A 12,784-nucleotide genomic window follows, 5' to 3' on the forward strand; every position below is an offset into this window, starting at 1 on the left:
TTTTACAATATAGTGATTATTTAAAAGTGCTCTAACAATAATTCACACTACAATTCGATTATTTTTATTTCTTCGTTGTTGTAAGTTAGGTTATCATCAAATACGGATAAAAGGGAGAAGATATGTTTAAAATTGCATTAGTTTAGTTTATGGGATATTATTACCTGATTTCAATGACACCTTAAATGTCCGAGAATGATGGAATCAAGAAAGACATGCAAGGGGACATCTAATTGCCTTTATAACCAAAGGTTCGACCTAGAAGCTTATCAAAGTATAAACATGAAATGTTAACAGTTATTCGTGTCATCGAATAAATTGGAGCACCTAGAAAAGGAGGTGTAAGAACTTCACGCGTAACAGAGATTCTTACTACGAGAATATACCTAGAGAAATTTACAACATATCATATAAATGCTTGATTGAGAAAAGTGGAAATGCATGTTATATAGGCATTACAATTCACCACTACAACTTTCTATATAGACGAGGATTCAGAATAACAAACCTCATAGACAACCAAAATATCTACCTAGAGAATTTTTACAAAGATTGGAGTTAGTCTCTAACACAAGTACCAATAACCACATGTCTACAAATGCTTAAGGAAAATATAGTAGAAATACGGAATATAGATTCTCAATCGCGTTCAGGAGCATCTCTAGAAAATCTTTTCGAACTGAGACTATCAGCAAATGACAAAAGTTTTTCTGGGTCACCTGGAATAGTTATGTCTTCTCCGACTTTATTATAAGTATTCTTGGTTTGATGGAGAGGAGCTTTACTCGGGCTTTGTAGCTGGGGAGGGGAAGAACTGAAGATTGGAGTCGCGAATGGAGAGGCATATGGTGTATGTTGGATGGAGAATGGACTAGGAGACATTCGCTTTTGAATGGGCATACATCCCAAACCACCACGTCCAAAAGAAGGGATTGATTCCGCTTTAGCACTTTGCTTTGTGGCATCGTCCACGAAAATTACATCATCCATTCTAGCTATTATGTTAAAGGCCAAACTCTCCATTACCCTGGAGTAACTTTCCAGGATTGACTGCCCAACATCCTGCAGAAAAAGTTTGATTAACTAACAAAACTTATAATATATCTGGACAGTTTTGGAACATTGTATTTGTATTTTGGACAGTTTTTAGGATGTTGGAAGTTTATGGGTTTCAAGGGAAGTTGATAGATGCCTATATTTATAAGGCGTAAGCAAGTTATTGCAAACGAATAATCCTGTTTTTTCACCAACAAAAAAAGAATTATCAAGATTATTTGTTGTTAAAGTACATTATCAATGTTTGAGATCATGATCAAGTTATCTTTTAGATTCATTGTGATTTTTGAGAAATGTAACAAATGTAGTTATTTCCATAATCAACATGAAAAAAATTGATAAAAAAACAGCCAAATAAAACTTACCATGTTATACAGGATTTTACTCACATCTAGGGCTGCTTGTGGGAGGTCAGGGAATCGAAGTCTTAAACTTAGCTAGGTTAGATTAACTCACTAAACTTATAATATCAATTTAGTTCCTCTTCATGACTCTCATCTCTTTGTTCATTATATTTATCTTGTTTTTTCCTGATTTTCTTAAACTTTGCAATAGAGTGTCTGCTCTTTCTGCATGAAATAGGTTTGATTAACTAACAAAAGTTATAATATTAATTTAGTTCCTCTTCATGACTGGGTCTTTTTCATGATGTTGTATTTTTTTTTATTTGGTTTGTGATTTAAATTTGGAACTTTTGGCAATTTTTGTCAGAATTGTGCTTAATTGGTTTGATTTTCCTCCCCAAATGTGTGTTTCAGCGACATAATGGGACTTAAGAAAAAGCGTTCACTTTTTCAAAAGAAAAAAAGTTTATCAAGATTATTTGTTGTTAAAGTACATCATCAATTTTTAGATTATGATCAGATTATAGTGATTTTTTAAAACAAATGTAGATATTTTCCTCAGATCAACATGAAAAAATTTGATACAAAAACATCCCAATAAACATACCTTGTTATACTGGATTTTGCTCATATCTAGGGCTGTTTGTGGGAGGCCAGGGAAACGAAGCCTTAAACTTTGCAAAAGAGTGTCTGCTCTTTGTGCAAGAAGTAATTTTTTGTCACCTTCAACTAGACCCTTTACTTTTCCCCCCCATAATGTACGTTTGGACTTCAGATTTCGCAGATCTTTCTGTTGCCATACATACATAGCTGCCTCAATCATATTCGCAACTTCTAGTGTTTGATGCTCTGAAGATAAATCCAAGCAATCAAGAAGACAATCCGCTGAAAATTGATCCGCTGTCATGTAACGATATATGATATCTCCAAGGCAAGCCTTTCCACTCTACAATGATTTTGTTTTTTCGCAAATGACAATCAAATTAGGATGGGGATGATGATGGATCAAAGAAAATTAAGTTTTCATAATCCAGGTTTGTCTGTTGCAGAGAAACATTTGAATATGTAACAGGCTGCAAAATACTTCATAGATAAAACAAATACTGCAAATAAGTCACATCCCACTGAATCACATAATACTAATACCAAACCAACATACTCTAAATAGCTACACTTTTATCCTAATAAAACCTTTTTTTTAATAATTGTTGTTTATGAATCCAGATCCAGATGAGAAATAACAAATAAATTTCTGTATGTGTCTCTAACTAAGTTTAGTTTCGAAACATAACCACATGGGTTTTGGATGCAGAATTAGTATCCAGGTGTTTGGCAAAATCTAAAATAGATCAAGACAACCAAAGAAACATGGTACATTTATGGAGAAATAGACAAAAGGCTAACTAAATGGACAAGATGAAACATACTTTGGGCAAAGATTCCAGATATGCAATTGGAACCTCCATCTCCGCGAGCACATTACTGTTGATCGCCAATGCCGCCTTAAGTATTTGGTTTGTGCAGTCACGACACTGCTGAAGCTTCCTCCTCGAAACATCCGATAGTCCTTTAGGAGGGACCTTAGGATAAGGAAGCCACCATTTCTCTTGTTGCCTAACGGAAGGCCTACCACCACCAAACGTAGCTAATGGATATCCATTAGCATCATTTGACTCATTGTCAACAACACCTTGATCAACATACTTAAACTCTGTATCTTGAAACCCTTCAAGTATCCCAATTAACATAGCATCCAGCTTCTTAAGAGCAGGGAGATTCATATATAAATCAGACCTTGGCCGTGTAGCCATTACTTCATAAGTACCTCCACCAGGAAATTGTTGTATTGATGGTATCATTTCAACAATTGAATCACTTACTGAAAGAAGCCACTCCATCTCCCTCAACCACATCGATTTCTTACGCGATGCAAGAGGTTCTAACCTCCACAATTCTCCAAACACTGTGGCTGTAATTAGAAAGTTTGATTCCAAAATCAGACAGATTCGTAATTAGGTCAATTAGGTCACGATTGTTTTAACTAACCAGATAGATTCGTGATAGCATTAGAAATTGCTAGGGCTGTACATACACCTTTACCACCACCAGACATATCTTCGCCAAGTAGAAGCTTAGCAAATCGCTCCTTCATTAGTTCAATCCCTGGAGTAAACAAACAAACACAAAACGAATCTATAAAATCGTACAACTTAACAACTTACTGATAGATTAACGAGATACCAGACAAATCGGCGTCACTTTTCTCCGGCTTCTCATTCCAAATCACCACATCTTTACCACCTACAACCGGCAACATAAATGAAGGCGGTTCCGGAAAAGAGAAATTCACATTCATCTGACGACAAGCAAGAGGAGAGGATGCGATTGAACTTGATCCACCTTCAGCAGCATACCGTCGACAAGAGAAACTACTCGAACTTTCCGATTCACTTACATCGGCACTTAAACAGTAACTTCCACAGATACCACTCTGTTGATCGGAACCGTCTTCCGACGAAATGCTCCCCATGGAGAGCAATCACAACTGTAAATGTAATAAATCAAGAATTTAGAGACAAAATGTGTTAGATCTAGAAAGCACATTACAAAATTGATAAAGAAATACCTTGCGTGTAGTGATAATTGAAGATCAGATGAGCATTTCTTCCCTTACTGTAGTGAAAATGAAAACTCGTTCCAAAGGCGTGATAGTGAGTGATTATGAGTGGAGGAATGGGAGTGGAGAAGAGAGATAAAGTTAACGCCGACGACGACGACGGGAAGTGGCCTTTCAATGGACTTCCGACAAAGGCAAAGTCATTTTCTTCTTTGGTCAATAATATGAGGAAAGGAGGAGCTGCACTGTACTGTGTGCGCAGAAACGTACTTCCGTGATGTGGGACTGATCCCGATGGAGATGAACGGTGGGATTGTATGGGGGGTATGAATGGACAGTGCTGATGGTTTTGTTGGAAATATGGAGAATGTGGATAGTCCCATTGTAGTCAAACTTTGTAACGTTATGATTTCTTACCTGTTTTGATCCCCATGAATGATCAACACTCGTCATTATTCTCATAATAATATGCTATACCTATAACTCTGTTATATATAATTATTTTTATTTTAATTGGGATTGTGAGGGATTATGATTTTAGAATAATTCAAATAATCTTTATTCAATTTATTAACATAGTTTTCATTTCATTTTTATAATACTTTATGATAATAAAATTTATAATTATTTTATTATGATGATCTAATTACCTACTTTCTATATAAATTAATAAAGATAAAGAAGTTCTCCACAACTAGGAATAGTAACTAGACAGATCGTTGTGAGACTGTGTTTACCATATTCGTCTCATTAAATTTCAGGATTTTTCTTTTATTATAATTCATTTTGAAAAAATTATTGAGGGACATTGTTATACTATGAACTCCATTTTCAGCCCCTATAAACGTCATGTTAAACGTTTTTTAGTTAAAAAAACTTATTTATTTTTAAAAAGAATTTAATGTTCAGCGTCTATGAACGTCATGTTCGGTTGGCCCAAGAAGAGAATTACTCATAAGACTTGGAGAAATTTTCTATAAAATCTTTTAATATCTTAAAATCAATTACAAGAGTAATATTTCTCTCTTATTTTCTTCTTATCAAATGAGAGCAACATAAATGTTATTTATACTAAATAAAAAAACTCTTAATTTTCTAATTGAATGAAATTTATTGCAAATATTATATTTTCCTCACTATTTTAAATATTTTGTTTTCCTCATTATTGTAAATCTGTCGTTTTCCTCATTAATGTAGATCTTCCATTTATTTGTAAAAGTTGTAATAGCCAAAAGTAATCAACATTCTCCTCCTTAGTCCTGACGTGGTTCGAGAACAAGAACACCGATCAACTTTCTTCGAACACAACATCACGACTCACATGGATCTTGCCATTTTTTGGTTCGAGCAACATGTGTGTCTTACTTCCTTCTTTCGACACCAAAATTGTTGTCTAACTTTTTCAGATGGGGAGTGGTCACCTTGGTGTGCGCTGTACACCCAAACACACGAAAGTGCGCTAGGTGCGGCTCCATTTCAGTCCACATCTCAAATTGGGTTTTGTCTTGAACAACTTTGGTTGGAACCCAGTTGAGAAGATAAACTGCATGACGAACTGTCTCCCCTTAATATTTGCTCAGGAGTGCCATACTTTTGAGCAACGACCTAGCCATGGCCATCACTGTTCGATTACACCTCTCTACCATACCATTTCGAAATACTAGACCCAAGTGTATAGTGCCTTGAAGGTATCGAAACACTTACTTCACTGCTTTGTGATGTATCTCAGTTGGCCTCTACATTAATCTACTGACAACACCAACATCATAAGAAATATTTGGCCTTGTATGAAGGAAATAGCGCAGACAACCAATGACTCTTCGATATTTAGTTGCATCAACCGGTTGTCCTTCGGGATCCTTATAGAGTTGAGCCTTATGCTCCATTGGTGCATTTATTCAGTTACAATCAAGCATTCCAAATTGGTTCAGCACCTTTTTAGCATATGTTGTCTACTTGATCCAAACACCTCTCGATTCCAAGGTAGTATGAAAGCAATCTGAGATCATTCATCTTGAACTCCCCTATAATTTGTTTTTTGAAAGGTTCAACACCCTTTGGATCTTCAAGATTAGCTAAAAGGCAAACCGATTTTTCTAATTTCAAGCAAATTTGATATAGTTGATTATGAGTTCGTCTCACTTTCATGATAAGGCATGAAGGGTTCTTAGTGAAGACTTCAAGCTCTTCTCCGTCCATCACCACCATATGACCTATCTCGATAAGTTTACCGAGACTCAATAGATTACTTTTTAAAAAATGAATGAAAAAAAGTCCCTCGAGAAGCCATTGATCGTCATGTTTGTATTCGAACGTGATAGAACCTTTTCCACAAATTTGTACCGTGAAATCATCTCCGAACTTCACCTTTCCGGTGACTTCCCTATCTAGTTCAAAGAACTTCTTTTTATCGCCAGTCATGTGATTGCTAGCACCGTTGTTCAAGAACCAAGCATCTCTTAATGTCTCTTCGTTCTTAGCTTCTAGAATTTCTAGAGTCAACTTCATTTTATTCAACATAACAATATTGATTGGCGGAATCTCCTTTGAGATTGCCATAAGCAATGCTGGTTCGACGTTGTCTGCGTGGGTAATGTGTGCTACCTCGTTCTTCTTTGCTCGGCATTGTGTTATGTAATGTCTCATCTCGTTGCAATTAAAACATTGAATGTGACTCTTGTCTCGAGGAGCTTCTTGACCACCCGAACCACATTCTTTGTCTTCCGAGATGGTGCTCATCGGTCTCTACCTCGGGTTCTACCTCCTTGGCCACGGGTACCACTATCTGTGGAATCTTTTTTCCCTGGTTCAACGAGTCTTCCTCGTCTTTTTTTAATTGTGTCTTCCACTCCTCCTGAGTGAGTAACACTTGTTCTTCATTTCCTCTAGAGCTTGTGCTTTTCTTGAGCGTGTGCTCCTCGAAGGCCTTTAGCCTTCCAACAGCTTCCTCGAATGTTAACATCTCGAGGTTGTAAAATTGTTCGATGTCGGCTACTACACTGATAAACCTTTCTGGCATAGTGTCGAAGAACTTCTTTACTATCACAACATCATTTAGTGTTTCTCCAAGGCTCGAGTACCTGATCGATATGGATATGAGTCGACCAGCATATTGATCGAGCGGCTCACTATCGTTCATATGCATCCTTTCAAACTCACTCTTCAATGTCTACAATCGTGCATTCTTCACACGGTCTGCGCCGACGAACCTCGTTTTAAGACAGTCTCACACTTCCTTCGTCGTCTTCTTATTTGCCACATACATGAAAGATCCTTTGGAAGTGCTTGTAGAAGATACAACATCGCTTTCTTATCGAGCCGGACATTAATCTCTGTGTCTTCTACTAACTAGACTGTCTCTCACACTCCTTGGTCCTCCATTATAACATGTACACGAATCACCCAACTGATGTAGTTCGTGCATGTTAGCTGCGAATAGTGGAATATGTCATTGTTTTGTGCGCCCTTGATGATCCTGCACCCTTTGACATTTGATCCCAACGGATGATTTTTGGCATTCACATGATGCTCTGATACTAAATGTTGGCCTAAAAATAGAATCACTAATCAAGACTTGGAGAAATTTTCTATAAAATATTTATTATCTTAAAAACAATTACAAGAGTAATATATCTCTCTTATTTTATTCTTATCATACATTTTATTTATACTAAATAAAAAACTCTTAATTTTCTAATTTAATGAAATTTATTGCAAATATTTTATTTTCCTCGTTATTGCAAATACGTCGTTTTCCTCATTAAAGCAGATCTTCCATTTATTTGTAAAAGTTATAACAATCAGGAGTAATCCAATATGTTCAAGGTCTATTAACGTCATGTTCAACACATTTTTCAATTCAGTTTCAAAATTTTGAATTTTCTTCTAAACATGAAGTTCATAGGCACTAACAGGAAATTGGTTTGAAAAAACTAAGTTTTTTATAATTGAAAAATACGTTGAACATGAAATTGGTTAAAAAAAAATTAAGTGTTTTTAACAGAGAAATGCGTTAAACATTGAGTTGTAAGGCGCTGAACATGAAATTCTTTTGAAAAAAAAATCAAGTTTTTTTTTTAAACTGAAAAGTTAAAAAAACATGGCCTTGTAAAAACATGACAATGTTCTTCAAATACATATTAATTTAACGATCACCAACATCAGCAACATCACTTGTATGTTTTTACAAGTCAATGTAAATATGAACAAGTCAATGTTAGAACATGGCCTTGTTCTTGTTTTTACAAGTCAATGTTCTTGTATGTTTTTCAACTAAATATGGCCTTATTCGGTACATTTCGAGTTCAACGGACGATTTATCTTCAACTCTTTCGACGTTGTCTCTATTGCATTCCAAGAAATTAAAGCCAAAAAAGTTATGGGTTATCTATACAAAACAAAAAAAAAAATTGTATACTAAAGTTGAAAAACTTACTATTACGACTAGAAAAATTATAGTATTTGATTTCACGCAATGAAGATTTAGGGTTTTTGAAAATAAATTTAGAGATCTTTTTCATTTTTTTCTCTCCTATACATTTAACAGGCCATGTCGAATTCGTGGCATTGCTTTCGTTGTCCGTATCATTTCTCGTGTATATATACTTAAAAAAAATAATATATATATATAATCCTAAACTCTAAACCCTAAAATTATTTAATATGTAAAAGGTTATTTATATAATACATAAAATAGTTATATATATATATATATATAATTTAAGTATTATATAAATAATCTTTTAAATATTAAATAATTTTATTGTATATTTTTTTCTCTCATAAATATTCTAACTCTCAATTTATATAAATAATTTTTAAAATTAAAAAAAAAAAAATTATCTTCAAGCCTTTTATGAAACTACATTTGAACTAAGAAATCATCCCATTTAAGAAATCATCACAGGACAATTTTTATTAAGTTTAACATAAAAATATTATATTCTAATTTTACTTAATAAAATATAAATAAATATTCGATTAAGATACCCAAATTCATGTGATCATACAAATTTCTATAAAAAAAAGTGCATGACATCTCTAAATAATTAATGTTTGTCAAAACAAATATTTTGTTTCCGTGAAGATATAATAATTATTTTGACTGAAACACTGCCAGTATAATTAATTGATTAAAAGAATAGTATTTAAATTTTAAAGTCAAACTCCAATCAGCACGCATGTTCCTTTTCTATGATATTGAGTATTGACTAGTCTCATTTTATTATAAGTATTTTTTTTCTAAACATAATTTATTACAAATTGATATTGACATTATAATTATAGATAAAAGTTGAAAATGTAAAATACCCTTAAATTGTTTTATGAAACAATTATATATATATGTTAAACTTTTCATGATTTAAAATTCAAACAAATAAAATAAAACAAATATAAGTCAGAAAAAACAACCTACTAATGAACAAATTTTAATTACAGAGTTTAGTCAAAATCAATCCATTTGAACCTAACAAAATGTTGATTTAATTAGTACAAATCTCCATAGGTATCTATTTGAAAACTACTAATATTTATTACAATTTTTAGCACAATATCAAGGATAAATGGCTGAGCAATAAATGTGAGTTTTTTTTCATGCTACATATTACAATAGAACATGGCAACAACAAAGAATGTTACTCTAAGTCTCTAATAATGATTCCTTTATAATTTTAAATTCAACTTTCTGCTCTTGCTTTCTACAATTACATATATATATATGGGAAAATAAGGAAGTCTAGAATTAAGTTAGGGATTAAAGAAACTAAATTCAATGCCGGTCTCAATCACAACATATAATCCAGCTGCAATAAGTAAAACACTTAGTCCCATTCCAACCACTCCCAAAGTCCAATTGAGCCACCACACCGAACCATAAGCTTTAGGCTTCTTTAACTTGAGCCACATGAAGCAAGGGTATGCCAAAGTCACTGGCAAAGCTGTCCCTCCAATGAGCCCTGCCATGCTTCCCAAGAAAGGTGTGGCAACCGCTGAAAAGAAGCACCCAAACCCAAAAAATGCACGTAGGATGGCACGCAACCACCATGGACACGGCTTCTTCATCCTGGTTGTGAACTTTGATTCCATGTCGTCGAACATAGGCATTCCGTAAATTTGGAATGAACTTAATGAGTTAATAATCACGCATATGCTCGTAAAACCTAATAGAGATTTTGGAGCGTCTTGTCCGTGGAATGTGTACAAAGCTGTTAGCATGCCCCCGTTAGTAGGAATCTATTTAGAAAAAACACGGTTAGGTTACTTTTTATGTGTGACCAAAGTTACTCGAAATAAAACATGATACATTAAGTAATTTATTTTCTAAATGTACCTTGGAACCATATACCCAATAACCGCCAATTGAAAGTGGGAACAAACAAAGAGCGACAATAACATAAGCAACACGAACACCCTTCCACATCGGCACGCTGGAAGGGTGCTTCTCGCTTGATGGCATGGTACCCTATACCATGTTCATCAATTAGTTACTCAATTGCATTAACAAGTCACAATTAACATGTAGACTATACATAAATAAACAAATAAAAGTTTATATTTACTTGTATCTCTAGGGTTAGGTTATGGCCTCGGAAAGCAAATGCAATGATCCCAAGTGCATTCATAATGTTAAAGAACCGGTTGATCTCACTTCCTTCTCTGACCGGATTGTAGGACACGTTATCAACCCTCCCTTCCGAAACCGACAACACCCATATAATAGTACAATACCCGACGGCTGTGATGGCACCAAGTAAGGAAACCCCCGCGATCGAGTTCAAGTTTGGGAGTTGAGACAATAACACAGCCGCACACGTGAATACCAAGTACCATTCAACCGTTGTCAGTTTGTGCATCGTGCAAACCGATCCAGCTCCGCATGCAGCCAAGTCAAATATCATCTTCGACGTCGATCCCCCGATGATGATTAGGGCAACACAAGTGCCTCCGGAGAGATACATGATCGGGAACATCGTTAGAACCATGGAGAACTTCTCACCTGAAATATAAAATCCAAAGTCGTGTTATAATTAAGCATAGGCGGATCAATGTACAAAAAAAAAAATTTATTATCTACTAAACATTTATTTATTCAAATCTTGTAAAACTTACAATATACCATTAATTAGTAGTTTTTAAGATAAATTTGATTCTCCCCAAATGCATTTGTTTTGAAAAATAATTCTTATATTAATTTAAACACCTTCAATCTTTTTCTTATATTAGGTTAAGCTCCTAACTTTAATTTCTAGATCCGTGTCGGGTTATAAGTTTCGACAATTGGCACGTTTTGTATTCTTGAAAGAAAGAAAAATATAAGCTCACCCACCAAAGGTTGCATTGCTGAGTTGTAGGTACCGGCTATAACGTATTCCGGTTTCGGGTGATTCGTGGAGTTGGACCAACAAATAAAGAGTGTAAAGTTGCCATATGAATGCAATGGATGTACATATGATCCCCCAAGTCCTATTAAAGCGAAAGTCATAACAGTGAGATGCCGTGATATCATAAAACAAACCATAGTTTCATAACATGAAAAAGAATTGACCTAACTTACCAACCAAGAATGGTGAAGGCAACGGGAAGGACGAGAGCTTGGATACCAATACCGGAGCACAAGGTATGAAAGGCGGCATAATAAGCGTTTCCATTTCTCGACTCGGTGATGGGAAGCCATGCATCTTGTGGATCAAGCTTGGTAAGCCTTAAGGCTTTCCTAAGTGGGCTTCCTAATGGAGTGATCAAGGGTGTTAAGAACCGTGGGGTACGCAACCTATTTGGGGTCTTGGCCGGTGTGATATTTGTATCAACCGATAGGAGAGGTGATCGGGATAGGGACGGGGAATGGAATTGGGACGGCGGACAAGAAACCGGTGGCGTCGGGTTATGGGACGGAGGCAGCCTTGGCCTTGGTGTTATTGGGGCCGAACTCACTCTTGGCGTTATTGGGGCCGAACTCACTTCATCAGCCATTTGATTCTTGGTACTTATTTTCTTTATAGGTTAATTTCCAATTGCCAAGAGCTTTCACCTTAAATCAACAATTAAATGTGTCGAGCCTTAATTATATATATAGAGGCGTTACATTGTAATTAATTGTCATTTATTTAATGTGGATGCTGACTGAATTAGCTAATTCTAGCTGTTAAATTATGACTTTTTTTGGTAAGGAAAGTGAATGGAAGGGAGGAGGGTGGCTTAGTGAGTTTGAAAGGGCTTAGACTTCAATAGTGAAGTTAAATATTTTTTTATTATTCTTATTACAACATTCCGCCACCATATAAACCTCACCTCAAAAGAGTTAAAGATTTTTCAATTTATTGTTATAAATTGATTAATCTAAAAAAAATTGTTTTATGATTAAAATGTCATATTAGATACTAAGAACAAGATGATCTATTGCAAAATAAAATAAAATTGAAAGTCAAGATAAACTCATAAACTTCTAATACATATCATAAAAATTGTTAAGATTGATTTCAGCCCTAAGAGATTTCTTGATGCTTGTCTATTTTCTTTTTGCTCTTTTTTATGAGTTACATATTTTTTTCAATGATTTCATTTTGTTCAACTTATTAAATTCATTGAATTTATAAGATTTTCCTATATAAGATAAACTATGATTTAAAAAAAAAAGGTTGGTATACATATTATAATAATAATAATAATAATAATAATAATAATAATAATAATGACATAATTATTATTTTTAATTAATTTACATGACAACATTCCGCCATAACTTTTACTTCTATTTAAGATGTTTAAA

General features: G+C 34.5%; 2 protein-coding genes across 2 annotated transcripts; both read right to left on the reverse strand.

Moving 5' to 3' along the window:
* Positions 1-422: 422 nt before the first annotated feature.
* On the reverse strand, positions 423-4,188 carry LOC124914166 (rop guanine nucleotide exchange factor 1-like). Its single transcript, XM_047454661.1, has 6 exons — positions 4,027-4,188; positions 3,642-3,945; positions 3,447-3,563; positions 2,828-3,369; positions 2,008-2,346; positions 423-1,062 (listed from the first exon to the last, which is right to left on the reverse strand). Exons 2-6 carry the CDS (start codon positions 3,928-3,930, stop codon positions 640-642), a joined length of 1,710 nt encoding a protein of 569 aa, XP_047310617.1. The 5' UTR covers positions 3,931-3,945; positions 4,027-4,188; the 3' UTR covers positions 423-639.
* A 5,449-nt stretch (positions 4,189-9,637) lies between these two features.
* Positions 9,638-11,988, reverse strand: LOC124915990 (lysine histidine transporter-like 8). Its single transcript, XM_047456729.1, has 5 exons — positions 11,573-11,988; positions 11,345-11,481; positions 10,578-11,014; positions 10,349-10,480; positions 9,638-10,251 (listed from the first exon to the last, which is right to left on the reverse strand). Exons 1-5 carry the CDS (start codon positions 11,986-11,988, stop codon positions 9,766-9,768), a joined length of 1,608 nt encoding a protein of 535 aa, XP_047312685.1. The 3' UTR covers positions 9,638-9,765.
* Positions 11,989-12,784: the final 796 nt, after the last annotated feature.

Source organism: Impatiens glandulifera, chromosome 9, assembly GCF_907164915.1.
Source record: "Impatiens glandulifera chromosome 9, dImpGla2.1, whole genome shotgun sequence".
In the NCBI taxonomy this organism is placed as follows: domain Eukaryota; kingdom Viridiplantae; phylum Streptophyta; class Magnoliopsida; order Ericales; family Balsaminaceae; genus Impatiens; species Impatiens glandulifera.

Excerpts from the sequence above, each read along its gene's own strand:
- LOC124914166 (XM_047454661.1), bottom strand. The coding sequence starts at position 3,930 with ATGGGGAGCATTTCGTCGGAAGACGGTTCCGATCAACAGAGTGGTATC. Across the intron at positions 3,564-3,641 it reads AAGTGACGCCGATTTGTCTG|GGATTGAACTAATGAAGGAG; the intron begins GTATCTCGTTAA and ends TGTTTACTCCAG. Across the intron at positions 1,063-2,007 it reads GCAAAATCCAGTATAACAAG|GATGTTGGGCAGTCAATCCT; the intron begins GTATGTTTATTG and ends CTTTTTCTGCAG.
- LOC124915990 (XM_047456729.1), bottom strand. The coding sequence starts at position 11,988 with ATGGCTGATGAAGTGAGTTCGGCCCCAATAACGCCAAGAGTGAGTTCG. Across the intron at positions 10,481-10,577 it reads ACCTAACCCTAGAGATACAA|GGTACCATGCCATCAAGCGA; the intron begins GTAAATATAAAC and ends AACATGGTATAG. Across the intron at positions 10,252-10,348 it reads ATTGGGTATATGGTTCCAAG|ATTCCTACTAACGGGGGCAT; the intron begins GTACATTTAGAA and ends TTTTCTAAATAG.